This window comes from Saccostrea echinata, unplaced genomic scaffold (assembly GCF_033153115.1).
Source record: "Saccostrea echinata isolate AGI-Se365-2 ecotype Australia unplaced genomic scaffold, CSIRO_AGI_Sech_v1 ptg000015l, whole genome shotgun sequence".
Classification (NCBI taxonomy): domain Eukaryota; kingdom Metazoa; phylum Mollusca; class Bivalvia; order Ostreida; family Ostreidae; genus Saccostrea; species Saccostrea echinata.
The window spans coordinates 1,785,616-1,801,020 of NW_026889764.1; the positions used below are offsets into that span (position 1 = coordinate 1,785,616).

Sequence of the window (15,405 nt, forward strand, 5' to 3'; positions counted from 1 at the left end):
TTAAAATATGACCAATCATGACTTTACTGTTCTTGAGAAGAAGAGTTTTAAAGAATTTTCTTATGTATTCCTATGAAAAACTTTGATCACCCATTGTGGCCCCACCCTACCCCCGGGGGTCATTATTTGAACAAACTTGAATCTACACTACATGAGGATGCTTCCATATAAATATGACCAAGCAAGGCTTTGCTGTTCTTGAGAAGAAGATTTTTAAAGATATTTTCCTATATATCTCTATGTAAAACTTTGATCCCCCATTGTGCCCCCACCCTACCTCCTAGGGTCATGATTTGAACAAACTTGAATCTACACTACCTGAGGATGCTTCCATATAAATATGACCAATTATGGCTTTGCTGTTCTTGAGAAGAAGAGTTTTTAAAAATTTTCCAATGTATTCCTATGTAAAACTTTTAATCGCCCATTGTGGCCCCACCCTGCCCCCAGGGGTCATGATTTGAACAAAATTGAATCTACACTACCTGAGGATGTTTCCACATAAGTTTCATTTATCCTGGCCAAGTGGTTCTTGAGAAGAAGATTTTTAAATGATGCCATTTTTTTCACTAATTCTTAATTATCTCCCCTTGAAAGAGGGCATGGCCCTTCATATGAACAAACTTGAATCCCCTTTACCCAAGGATACTTAGTGGCAAGTTTGGTTGAAATTGGCCCAGTGGTTCTTGAGAAGAAGTTGAAAATGTGAAAAGTTTACAGACAGACAGACGGACAGACGGACGGACAGACAGACGGACAGACGGACGCCGGACAAAATGTGATCAGAAAAGCTCACTTGAGCTTTCAGCTCAGGTGAGCTAATGACGCAAAGAGGGTCAGAATCGGTCCAAAGCAGTACTCATCACACGCAGTTCAAATTTAAAAAAAAAAAAAAACAAACAGAAATTTATAACACTTTCAAACTAAAATACCCTGATATTAAAGTATGTCAAAGGCTATTTGAGGCATGTAAGCCATACTATATTCGTTCAGCCAGACCAAAAGATAGAGTCACTTGTTGTTGCCGCAATCATTTGGAAATGAAATACATTTTTAGAGCATGCATGACTTACAGGAAAACATACGTTTGGAATCCAAATCTCTATGAACATATTGACGAAATAGTCTCTCAAACACTCTGTCCCACAAATAATGAACATTACATGAAAGCTTGTTTAGATCGAACGTGTGAACACTGCGGTTTTCACAAGTTGTACCTGTATCCCGAGGAGCGAGAATCGAATGATGACTCCCCAGATGTAACATGGGATTGTTTCGAATATAAGGCTGTAAAATCAAAAGAGAGAGAAACCAAAAACCTTATGACGACAAAAAAAATTGCTAAACCTGCTGAACTTTTCTATTACTTAAAACTACTTCTAAACAAATTCCCCTCCCATAATATACGTGCCAAATGGCAAATGCAACAATTAAAGAATATGCAACAAAGTTTGCCACACAGTCATTGTATAACTATTCACGACTTCTCTGAAAATTACAAATGCTAGGATAAAAATGAAATTCAATCAAACTTCTTTCAAAGAACGGAGGTTTCAATCCATGTAACAAAAATTCATAGGCACGCGATTCTCAAAGTCGATGGCATTGAAAGTACAATGGAAGATCCCACTTTGATAACAGAACATTTCTTCACCATTTCTCCAGACGATAAACATGACCAATATTTTACTCACCATTGTCAGAAATTAGTTTCTGATTATCTTAAATCCATTTCATGCGAGGAACATACGATGCACGAATTCTGTGATGGCTGTGCAGCGCAGTATAAGAGTAGGCATTGTTTCGGAGATGTCTCTGAATCTATTGCTGAATTTGGATACACAGCATTAATCCGATTTTCTTTCGAAACAAGTCATGCTAAAGGACTTTTTTAAAAAATCAAGCTGACTTAGCAATTCTGCGTGGGCAGTACATAATTCGAAATGCAAAAAAAATTGTTTCAATTTGCCAATGAAAAATTACAAAATCCGAAAGGTGTTTCAAATATAAAACGTCGAATTTTTAGATTTGTAGAAGAAATTCCTCGAGATAAACCCCGACTATACAGCCCTCTTCCTGGTATTCGCTCCATCCATCAACTCTTTTCAAATATATCGGGAAACAATTATGTGAGATATCTCTCGTGTTATGATTGTGAAGAATGTCTAGAGGGAAACGTAACCAAATGTACTAATACAGATTTCTTGGGTACCCCTTCATCTTATGTGTTTTTACCTGAAATGCGTTTACATAAAATTAATGACGCCGACGACGAAACAGATGAATTTCATCCACTTTCCGAACTTGTTTCCAAAAAATTGCATCCTTGCACTGTTGTCTGAAGAAAGTGATTATTATTCATTTAAGGCAACATCTAAATCAATAGTTCTCCAACAAGACGGAACAGACAAGTGGGGAGCATCATACAAGTCCGGAGGCGAAGTTGTTCGTGGAAAATATTTTATACAATGCAAAGAAAATCATTTGAAATTTAAGCTCAACCAGAAAAAATCTGCCATTGTGCCTGTACAATCTACATGTGCTCAAAAAATGAACTTCTTATTAATAGGAACGAAATTATCCTTTCAGAGGACACTTACCTACCAATTTTACAAAGTGTGATAGATTCGTGTTCACTTCAGTGAGGTAAATGTTTGTATATTCCTCACTGTTGCACCACGTATTACTAAATGTAAGGATTATTATGAGATATGTATGTGCAGCAATGAAGGAAATACTGAATAAATAATGAACAATAAACTAGAGATTTAAAGTTTTAATAGAATATTTTTTTTAATATTTAAAAATATACAAAAACAGAAAATTAATTTTAAAAAACACAAACGACGTTAACTCGATATTCTAACGTCACGTAAAATAACGTCATTTTGACGTTACCGAAATTGACACCAACACCGTGCGCAACGTCACATCATTTTATTTTGCGGATTTTTTTTATCGTTGCATGAAACTACAAATTTATTTTCTCAGTAATATGTTTTTTCCCCTTTTTTAATGAAAAAAAAATTAAATACATTTTTTCTTTTGGAGAAATAGGATGCCAAAGTTAATCTAAATTAAATCAGAATTACCATTTTTTTAAAATTAGTTATAATTGTATGATTTTGAATAAAATTATTTTATTACTATCTATATAAAAAAATATAAATGTTATGTTTGACTGTGTGCTTGTTTTCAGTTACATGAAATTAGGTATCTATTTTTTGTTTATTGGAAGATATTAGTATGTAAATCAAACAAACTTGTCACGAAAGTAAGCGCTCTAAAATATCCTTATATTTACATTTTACATGTTTAAAGGCAACATAAATTGACTCACTTTTTGGAATTTATCGCTGCCCTTTATCGTTATTTTTTATTGCGTCTGCATAGACCCATTGTGCAGTCGTTTTATTGAGGGATTGTCCGAGTATTTTTCTACAAGTGAGTATACACCTTAGTACCATTCAAACCAATTTCATTTAATTTTTTAAAAAAAAAATACAGCAAAGGTAAATCAAAGATTTATTTTCCCCATAATGCATTTAATTTAAAGCTTTGACAAATTAGTCACAAAGGCAAACAATATCTCAGCTATGCATTCATGATAAAATATGCATAAGCAGAAGAGATTAGGTGTAAATCAGTTAGTTTGTTTAGTGATAAACACAATTTAGACATGAAAAGTAAAGCTTAACTAGATGGTTTTATTAGAAACAGTTTTCTTACAGTTTGAATTCACGGTTGAGTTAGTTAAGAAGGGATATTATACCTCTTATTATATGATTGAATACTTTCTAGATCTCTGATTGTCTGAGGTCCAACATTGTAGAAAAAAATTCTACGATATGTTCACCTGCTCGTGACCTTCCAGGTGAACATAAGGATTTATATTTTCTACATTGGACTAAAAATAGATCGGGAAATTTCAAAAATGATAGAAATAGTTCTAGAAAGTTATTTTAATTGCACCTGACTTCCACTCAGATGAACAGAACATCCAGGCACATATAATCGAGGTTGGGTTTAGGATGGAGGCCTACTTCCCCTTCCCAACACTTTTTTCTGAACGTTAATTTTTACTTTTAATTCATTTGAAGATATTCATTGAAAGGCTGGTTGTCCCATTCCATTAAATGACCCTAACATCTCCCACCCACCTCAAAAGAAATTGGCGTTTGGAGAATTCTCTTTAGGGGTGGGGATGGCGGGGCTAGTCAAAGATTTTTTAGGTGTCATTTTTTCCTTATGATACTCATTTCAATATCGATCCTACGTGCCTGACATTTATTTTTCTACATTGCACCTAAAGGAGATTTAGAATACTAAATTATTACAACTGGTTATGTTTCTTTTAACCCGCTTCTCTCATTGCTTTTGGCTAGGACTTCAGCCAATGCAACAAGTAAGATAGCATGAATTGGTAAATGCGTCTGTAGTATTTAATCCTTTAATCTTATACTTAAACAATTATTGCTGTTTTTCAGTCAACCTGACGATTTAGCCAGCTCGCCCCTTTGGCTCGGTGAATATTGTACCTCCTAGGTGGCTAAATCATCGTTAACTCAGAAACATCAATGATTGTATGATATATTTTCATATCTCAGAATTTCCCATTCTCGGAAAGGCTTTACATCAATACAAAGACGTTAAGGCATGACTTTTAAAAAATGAATATACAGTAACAAGAGTATTTGTTGTTAAATGATACATAGTCTTTCTATCTTTTTTCCAGAAATATAGAAACAAACTGAAGTAATATATCTCATTCCATTGCAACACAACATGATGAAGTAGGTTTTTGCTTTACGATGAGGTCAAATAACGACAGTGGGCGTGGGTATAATTTAAAGTAAGATCACAATATTATAGCCAAATTTGGTATACATACTTAAACAATAAATCCAAGTTATTTGAATAAAAGAAAAATCAATAAATGATAAATATCCAAATTATAAAAAATTTAAAACTGTGAAGATAGGGTTACGGAGCAAGGTCAAAATAGAATAATTCTCTAACAATACACTTTATAATGTCTATTGTTCTTTGTCTAACAAATGGCACATAAACAAGATAAAATTTAAACATCCAAATATATTTTTGTTTTATAATTTTAAATACCAAATCGTAATGTAATACATTGCTTCGTTAGAGAGAATATGAAGACAGAAAGTCCTCTCTGAAATAAAAACGAAAAAAAGGCGATGTTAAAGCTAAGGATATCACGGAGCAGCAAGTAGCAATTTTGTTTCGCTCTAAGGAAACATCTAATAAAACAAACTCTGCAAATGCTTGAGAAACCAGGAAATATACCAGAAGTGAGTTGTGCACTTGTATATTAATGGTAAAGATGGTGTTTGAGTGGAAGAGACTTTGAATCGGACAATGTACAGTCTGTGAAGAAGCAGACTTTCAATAAAAATCTCGCCAAAAGACTACATGTAAGTAACGTCATGGAAAATGATATGCGGCTTCATTGTTGTGGAACTTATATAAAAGCAAATTTACGCAGTAAAGAATTTGAAAACACTGACAGACTAACTTATGTTTTTCAAACAATTGTAAGCAAATTATATTTGTGTCAAGTATTATGGAGACCTTTTAAATAAGTTTATAAGGCGCTACAAACCGTGTGAGAAATGACGAGTAAGAATAATTGTGAGTAACTTTCACGACGTTGTTTTTGACGTTACAATGTAGTTCAGAGTGCTCCGTGGTGACAAAACATGTTGAATTTCAAATCAAGTGACAGGATTTCTATTTAGTCAAATGGAATGTGAAACTTTACACAACGACAAAATAAATGTTTTGCACATGAAAATATGTTGATCATAAATCTTGTAAAAATAATATCGCAATGAGCAATATTATCTACATATTTTTTGAATGACCCTCGTACGAAGAAACACCTTTTCAGTAAGTTTTATATATTGAGTCAATTTCATTGTTTATTTATATATATACCCTGGTACTCATAGTTTATTTATTTCATTTGATTGCTTCTTATTTTGTTTTGAATGCTTATACGACATAATTATATTTTTTTAAGAAATGAAATTTAAAATCAAATTAAGGTTAGGAAACGTTTCCAACATAGGCAAGAAAACATTCAGTATTTTGACTAATTTTAACAATTGATACACTCCGCATTTAAAGACATTTCATTTATTTATTAGTTGGATTCTACTTAAGACGTACGGAAATTAAAGTTACCAGATACGGAATAATCAGGCCATTCTTATTTGATATATTGTTGGAAGACCTGGTATCCAAATTTTATATAGATATGGTATCCAAACACTACATAGATATTGTCAGTTAAGAACTCAGAGTACTTGTCAAATGACTTGCTGTTACTTATCTTTTAACTCCATTAGCCTAAGGCATCCTCCTTCTACAGAATATTTCTACTCTAGTTCTTTTGTTCTAAAGTCATATCAGTAATCTCATTGTTACCGTACTTCTTCTGCATTTCTTCTTTCACTTTTACAATATATGAGTTCATGAAAAGAGGCGACAGGTCCTAGTAATAAATATAATATCTAAATCCAGTTGATAAATAGGATAAAATAAAATCCTATGATAAAATGAAATATGATATCTGAGTCCATTTAATATGCAGACTTTGCCTACTCTTCCGATTTACTCGTAATTTTTATGGGTTTTGACCCCTTAAAAACGCTCTAGGATATTAGTGCCAAAGTTCCCGATTTCCGATATTTTCCGTTTTAAGATTAGAGCTAAGATAAAAGAGCAGTACAGAAAATTGAGTGATAGAAAATCGTCATAGAATTTCAAATAATTTATATCACAAAGAGAAGCAGCCAGAATAAAAGGTATCAACGTCAATATTGGAATGTACAAACATGGAAGTAATGGAAATAATTTTGCACCTCTACTTCTGAAGTTGTCGTCATGTCTATGTCGAATATTATTATTGAGGCTTGTCCTCTGTAAGTACAATGGCGAGAATTGTTTTATGAAATATGGAGAAAGCGAACAGTATTCAATTGAAGTCCACTAAAACAATAAAATCGGGAGCAGTGCAAACACGGACCTCCAAAAACATCAGAGGTGGGATCAGATGCCATGGAGGAGTGAGCATCCCCTTCCGACCGGTCACGCCCGCCGTGTGCTACCTTGTCATGATCGGGAAATAACGGGAAAATTCGTCGACAATTTAGTGTATAATAATGGCTGAACAAAAAGTCAGTCACCATATAAATTAATGATAGATTGTATTTGCTGACAAGGTCATTGTATCTATCATAGAACTTACGAAACGATGACTTTAAACGAGACGGTTGATATTCTTGTTTCATCAACTTGTTTGTCAATAACTTACCTCGTTTTAGAAATTGTTCATACGTAGAGCATGCTCTTGCGTATCAAATCAACTGAGAGATATACACCCCAATATGCAGGTGGTAAGGGTATATTGCTACATAAGTAGGGAAAGTTGACGATTGAAAAGTTAAAGTCATCAGGTTTATCATGAAGCTTTGTTGTTAGATTACCATTAACGTCTTTTTCTAGTAAAATATCCAAATATGAAACAGATGTGTCAGACTCTGTGGTATCTTTTCAAGCTCAATGGATATATCGTGTTAACATATGAATGGAAATAACTATTGTTAATTGATAATACGTCGTCGATTTATCTAAATGTCGAGTTGAAGCCACAGCAAAAAAATTCTTTTATCTCATGTATAAGAATTTGAATAAATTCTGCTTCATATGAATACAAAAATAGCTTTGTTAACAAAAGGTCGCAATTGGTACTTATACCCATGGGAATTCCAACAGATTTTTGGATTATTTGATTGATTGATTGATTGTGTGTTGTTTTACGTCCCATTCGAGAATTTTTCACTCATATAGAGACGTCACCATATACCGATGAAGGGCTTGAAATTTTACCTTTACTCGGCACTCATGGCCATTGAACAGCGAGGGATCTTTATCGTGCCAACGCCTACCGTGACACAGGGCCTCAGTTTTTAAGGTCTCATCCGAAGGACCCGCAACTTTCACTTCAAAGTGCCGAGCGCATGGCGAAGGAACAGTTGCTACACATTTTTTTTATCGACTTAGGTCACTCGCGGACAAGATTCGAACTCACGACCTCCCGATCACGGAGGAGCGCTTGGATTATTTGAAGATTATTTGAAGGAAAAAAAATCTGCATTAAAAATAGTGAAATTCCGTGGAATTGCAATGTTGAATCAACTGAGAAAAGTGTAGGATTCATTCGGAAGTTTATGCATATTTTATTCCAAAGTGAAATTATAAAATGCAATAAAGAGACAAAAATACACTCCTTCTTTGCAAGGTATTAACAGAAATTGCTTCTAAATGGCTAACCCACTTCGAGTGTCTATATGTGCAAAAGTGAACGTAAATATATACATCGTATTCATAAATACGAACTCAGGATTCACAGATTTCTGTTGTTTCTTTCCTATAGCTAATTCTTCTGATTTAAGCCATAATTATCCATTGTGTAACTTTATGTCAGAAGCCTACGTCAGTTTATAACTTGATTGCACAGGAATACATTTTTGCGATCTGAATCAGTTGGACGACGTAAATACCATCTGAAACTGTTACATGCATATGGGATGCTGATGATGGAAAAAATTAACTCATTTCAACTCTGACAGAGTTGCCATTGATGTGTATATTCAATAAAGATCTATATTTGAATCAAACGATCTCTTTTTTTTCTGAGTTTATTTGTGTTTATCAATGACATTTGAAGGTAACGAACAGTAACCATGCTCAAAGTCAAATTAAACAATACAAATCTGCGAACATCTGAAAACAGAGGTGGGTTAAGATGCCATGGAGGAGTGCACATTCCCTGTTGTCCGGTAAAACCTGCCCCGTGTGGTCTTTTGTCATAATTGAATCAATACAGGAATGACAATGAATAATGTTAATTTGAAAATCATCTACGATACATCTTAAAGTTGAATTGAAGGCCCAAGTTAAAGTGTCCATCTTGTCATGTCAAGGATGTTGAATAAATACTAAAACAGAGTGGTTAGAAAAGGAGCACAGTGTGTGTTCTTGGGAATTCCAACAGAATGCAGAGATACTTAGTCTCCATATACTACATATATATTTCAATGAGAAACACCAACATCTTTTTAATACCAAATCAAAATACTTTTTAAAACAAAGATCATAATATTTTTTTTACTAATTCCATAGATGACCTTTCGATATGAAATATTCGATTTCCATTTTTATTGATGAAGCAGTCATCTATACTGGAAAACGTCTGGTCTTTAATTTATGATGAGTTAAGATTGTGGCAAGTCTTAAAAAATCATTTTATTAAGGACAACACCGTACAAAGCATTCTTTTTCCAAGAACTGTACATGTCGACAGTGTGTTATAATGTTGAATATATTATTTTTAAATTTGTAAAAAATAAATCATATCTATATTGATATGTGATGATTAAATATCCACTATGGGACATATTCTATTCAAATCTATTCAATGTAGTTGAGAAAAAATGTGGAAATAATATTTTAAAATAATATTTCAGGACAAAAACAAAAAAATTGAAAAGAAATGTGTTATCGCATAACAAATTAGTTACAATGAATTATAATCGATTTTTCCTAAGTAATGATATTTTTGCTATTACTGCATTCTTTATCCGTTTTAATAGGAAATTACATATCTTATTTTTTTAAAATTACCATTAAGATATGACCTTTCTTCAAGAGAAAGAGACGCCCATTGATCATCAGCGGCAACTTAATCTTGTTTGAGCATAACAGGCACTAATTCAATTTAAAATTAATAGAAGGAATCTATTTTTGATTAAGAAATGAGGTGATGCTCACTCTTCCTAGGCACCTGATCTCAACAACTCTGGTGTTTCCAGGGGTTTGTGTTTTTCTCTATTGAAGGCTCTGTTGTTTAAATGAATTACTGTTTGTTATTTTCACCTTTACCGAACAATACAAAAGGTTTTTGTTTGGAGTTACCCGGAGAAAAGGATTTTTTCTGCTATCCTATATTTCAAATAGGAAATTAAAATACGAATTCATCTGTTTTATTTCTCAATCGACAATGTTTCTTTCTTGTACAAATGCTTATTATCATTTCGGTTTAATCATCATGTGTGCCCTCTTTAAAAGTCCATATGAATTCTTGTGAGACCAGTAATACCAAGTAAATGCAGAAGTAGCTACGGTTGGTTTTCTGTAGTACTTCCCATTCAAGCTGCCAGGACTGCAAGCACTGTGCCACCAACCATTTCCATACTTGGCTGCACAGTTTCCACCCCATGTGTCATTATCGCTGTCAGTGGTGGAAAAAAACATGCCACTAAATGATGAGAGATTATCTTCTACAAGAAAGATGATCAAAATTTTATTTACAATTTATTTTTGACAAATATTCTACCGTTCTTTTCAAATCACTTAAATACAATATATTCCATGTTTATGGCACCTTTCGTTAAGTTATCTTCCAGATTTTAATATAAGAAATGTACATACTGATCCCAGGAGATCCCTTATATCCTCCGACCTTTAGTTTATACTTGTTTGATTTGTTGTTAACTATAAATGTTGAATATGTAGCGTAACCCTTAGCTCCTGAAAATCTGGCCACGTCTATTCGTAACTTCTGTTTTCCAGATTTTGTCAGAACATGGATTGCATCATTTCCTTAAATTTAAGGTGGTCATATTTTAAGACTAAAACTTAAAAATCATAAATCCCAACTTAAAGTTTTTGATTCCTTATCTTAAGTAAAAATTATTATATTTGAATAAATTTATGGAATATATTTTTTCTGTTTTAGTCTACATGACAGATTTAGAAAAAGAGAGTATGTAAGATATTTTTCAACACGTTAAGGAACCATACCTAGCCAATATTCGTGTGCTGGATTTCCAAATCCTTCTGCGTAATCAGCCCATTTTTTCCCATTAAAATCTGTGGAACCATCAATTCTCCTTTGAATTACCTTTCATGAAAAAGGAACAGTTATTTGAATATTAGTTTTATTAGAAGATTGCTACCGACATACACTGTAATGAAATTAATTTTATTTATAAAGCACATTTTACAACAACACTTCAACTAACGTACCTGCTCTAAGTGAAAACGTATTGATATAGAAAGCACAATAATATTCACTTTTCAAAAGGATACCCACTTCCGCCCAAACCCGGGGTTGAACTCTCGACCTACGGAATCTGTCTCCTAGCAGTACAAGAACAGCGCACTAGACAGCTCGGCCATCTCGGCAAGTCAGAAAACTTGCTTTCGATGCCGATGAAATTCTCGCGGCGCCGCCCTGCACTACACGGTCATTGAGAATGGAAGGGAGATAAAGTTATTTGAACATTAGTTTTTATAAGAGGATTGTTACCGATACACATTGTAATGAAATTAATTTTATTTATAAAGCACATTTTACAACAACACTTAAACTAACATAACTGCCCTAAGTGAAGAAGTATTGATATATAAAGCACAATGAAATTAAGTTTTTATAAGGATACCCACTTCTGCCCCGACCTGGGATTGAACTCTCAACCTACTGAATCTGTCTCCTAGCAATACAGGAACAGTGTGCTAGACCGCTCGGCCATCTAGGCAAGTCAAAACACTTGCTTTTGATGACACCCTAAAGTTAAGTCAATACCTTCACCATAAAAGTCTTTCCTTGTAAAATGTTCAAATATGAAACAGGTGTGTCAGACTCTGTGGTATCTTTTATTTCGAGTTCAAAGGGATATATCGAATCAATGTAGGAATGAAAATGAATATTGTTTTTCATTCCATTTCTTTCCATAATTGTTGTAAACGAGAAATTATGGATTACAAGAGATGTAAAACATTTCCTCTTTTTCAAGAAAACTTGCACTATATTTTTCCCGCACAAGTTCAAGTTTGCAGTGCAGTGACGTCATATTCCATTATGATGGCTGCGCTAAATGTCGTAACACGCTAACGCGTTATAAGCTCTCCTTAAACGTGTTCGTTTGTTGTGTTTCGTCTGTTGTCTGTAAACTTTCCGCATTTTTTGACTTTTTCTCAAAGACCACTAGGCTACTTCATCCAAATCTGCCACAAAGCACCCTAGGCTGAATGGAATTTAATTTTGCTCAAATGGAAGGCCAAGCCCTCTTTCAAGTGGGGATAATTAAGAATTGGTGAAATTCTAATGAAACCTTTTAAAAATCTTCATCTAAATAACCTTTAGGCCAGAAAAAACGAAACTTATGTGAAAGCTTTATTGCTAGGTGCAGATTCTTTCTTCAAATCATGACCCCCAAGTGAAAGGATGGGGCCACGATGGGCGATTAAAGTTTTACATAGGAATATAAACAGGTATAGGAAAAATATTTTTAATTGTTTTCTCCAGGACAGCAAAGCAATGATTAGTCAAATTTATATGGAAGCATCCTCAAGTAGTGTAGATTCGAATTATGACCCCGAGGGGCAAGGTGGGGTCACAATGAGTGATCAAAGTTTTGCATAGGAATATGTAGGAAAAAAATATTTAAATATCTTTTCCTCAAGAGCAGCAATTTAAGCCATAATAATATGAAATCATCCTCAGGTAGTGTGGATTCAAGCTTCTTCAAATCGTGACCCCAGGGGTAGGTCGGGGCAACAATAGAAGATCAAACTTTAATAAAGAGGAAATCTATCAGTTTTCATTAAAATTTCACAAAAATGTCTTATGAATTATGAAAAAATAGATATAGATTTATAAGGGTGATTGCAGAAAGGCAGAATTTCGAACATCAAGGTAAGTTTGCGATTTCTTAATATTTTTTAAATTTGTTATTTTCATCATTTGCAACCAAAATAGGTCAAGAATATATTCAACCCAGGCATACATTTTCTTGTTTTATCATCTGTCTTTAATAAAGCTGACCTCTCCTATCAAATCTTCAATTACCAAGATATTCAATTCATACCTTTTCATCTCATTTTTAATACTATAATTAAGCCTCAAAAAATTATTTTTTTTAGAATGTGTAATTGTTTAAAAACATTACTGCATCGAGGTTGCATCAAAATGTCTCTGAAAAATTTCTGGAAATTATAAACCTGTATATAAACTTTCCATACAGCTTTTCATAATTTTAAAATCATTCAAAAGCAACAAGTGTACATGTACGTATCATTTAACTAGGACTGAATTATACCCTACCACATTGCTTTCGTACAAATATTGTTGTTAGCCAGAATGAATTATTGACGTAGTATTAAATTTACTTATTCAACAGACACATCTTTCATCAATGAATACAATTTATGCAGATGGGATACTTCTGCTTGTTATACAATTAATAATTTTGCTGAAGATATAATGTTTACCACAGGTGTTGAATTCCTCGTTTCTTTTTATATTTTTTTAATTAAAGGTAAAAAGTCCTATTACTGATTGATTGATTGTTATTGTTTAATGCCGGGTCGGCAATATTTCAGCCATATTTCGGTGAAGTTTTATTTTTAAACAACAATTAAATCAACCAAAATCAAATATATATATGCACAGGCGTGATCATACAAAGATGCATTCTTGTTGACAAAATTAAACAAAATAGATAAATAAAAGTATTTTTAACACTTTTGCATAATTTTATCATAAATGACCTACCGTCCACCCCCCTCCGTCTGTTGTCATATCACAGAACACTTTCTTTTTCATGCCTTTTTCAGGATAGATTGTGTACACACCATCTCTATTTTTACGATGTGGTTTCTTTTTTAAAATATCAGCACAATCTTTGTACTTCATTCTAACTGCCAATACATGTATTAAATATAATGAAGGTTAAAAACAAAATCAAGTTATGCTTTACAGGATACATTAGATGAAATATGGGTATAATGAACAGTATTCGAGATCAAAGTCCATTAAAACAATACAATTCGGGAGCAGAGCAAACACGGGCATCCAAAAACATCAGAAGTGGGATCAGAGGCCATGGAGGAGTGAGCATCCCCAGCAGACTGGTCACACCTGCCGTGTGCTCCTTTTCATGATCGGATAAAGAAACGGAAAAATCCGTAGACGTTTCAGTGTGTAAGTAATGGTCTTACAATTAGTATGAAAAATGTCAGCCAGCATTTCATACAAGATTAAAATATATACTAATCTACCTTATCAATAAAAAACTTCCTTACAATTTTTGGAGAAGACCAATCCTCCGTCCAGTCTGTATTTAGATTTTAGGGTCAAAACCATTGGTCCATTGAGAGATGCAGACATTTCAGTGTGCTCCCAAGGAGCATGCTTCAGGAAAGAACCAACTTCACCTGAAGAAAAATACTTGCCATCAAAAATTAAGATGTGAAAGAAGTAAAAGTGTTCAAATTTTTATGACTGATTTTTCACATTTTCACGGATAATTTGAATTTTCAAGGATAAAATTCAACCTGTAAGAGCTGTTTCTATGTATAAACTATTAAAAAAAACTGTTAAAAAAAGAAAAAGAAAAGTATAAATGTAATGATGATAAGGCCAAACAAAAAAATATGTGTGGTTCCGGTTACACTTTCAAAAAAAAATAGGGTAGGTAGGTAGGGATTTTTTTTTTTTTTTTTTTTTTTTTTTTTTTTTTTTTTTTTAACAAATGATTTTCTCAATTTTTCTAAATAATACCTATCACTGCTTTGCAAATGGCATTTAGATGTGATGTGATAATATACTAGTCAATATTGGTAGGGGACACCTACATGCTAGATTGCTTTGGACTTAATACTATTAAACACTTGCACTATGTTTTGCAAGGAGGCCGTCATTGCTGAAACTAAAACTTAAACCAGAGCCATTGATGGAAATTGGGGAAAATTCCGGAAAAAATATGAAAATTGCCAAAAAAGGTTAGGGTCGGGGGTATAAAATAGGGAAGGTCGGGTAACCGGAACCACACGTATTTTTTTATTTGGCCTAAACAAAAAATAATTATATGTATTTCATGTATATATCAGATAAAAGCTACCTTTTACAAAGGGCTGCGGCTTTATTCCAGACGGATCTGCTTGTAAAGGGACAATAAAACACAAAACGCACATCAACAACCCAACCATTCTCTGCTGCAAGCTACGATTGTTTGGAAGAGCTACACAAAATCTTGCGTGTCAAACTTTAAATGTGATATTTAAATGATACTTACTGTCATGCAAATATGTCATTAAGCGAAAATACAAACCTTTTCTTCTTCCGGAATTAACGACTGATATAATTCTTTTTTGAATTATTTTGCAAAAAAAAAAAAAAAAAAAAAAAAAAACATTTTAGAAATACAAGAATAAATTTGATTTTAAATTGCAATATATAGTCTATAGACCATAAGATGCCTTTTTTTTTTTTTTTTTTTTTTTTTTTTTTTTTTTTTTTATTTAAAG

At 33.2% G+C, this 15,405-nt stretch overlaps 1 protein-coding gene across 1 annotated transcript; it reads right to left on the minus strand.

The window, feature by feature from the left end:
* Positions 1 to 10,122: 10,122 nt before the first annotated feature.
* On the minus strand, positions 10,123 to 15,192 carry LOC133187936 (ryncolin-2-like). Its single transcript, XM_061323332.1, has 6 exons — positions 15,174 to 15,192; positions 14,182 to 14,313; positions 13,652 to 13,797; positions 10,897 to 10,996; positions 10,525 to 10,695; positions 10,123 to 10,373 (listed from the first exon to the last, which is right to left on the minus strand). The coding sequence occupies exons 1-6, from the start codon at positions 15,190 to 15,192 to the stop codon at positions 10,123 to 10,125; spliced, it is 819 nt and encodes a 272-aa protein (XP_061179316.1).
* Between the last annotated feature and the right edge of the window lie 213 nt (positions 15,193 to 15,405).

What these genes read in the sequence shown, in the direction of transcription:
- LOC133187936 (XM_061323332.1), bottom strand. An exon ending in ATTGGTCTTCTCCAAAAATT is followed by an intron (nt 13,798 to 14,181) that starts GTAAGGAAGTTT and finishes ATGTATTGGCAG; the next exon opens with TTAGAATGAAGTACAAAGAT. An exon ending in AGCACACGAATATTGGCTAG is followed by an intron (nt 10,696 to 10,896) that starts GTATGGTTCCTT and finishes CTTAAATTTAAG; the next exon opens with GAAATGATGCAATCCATGTT.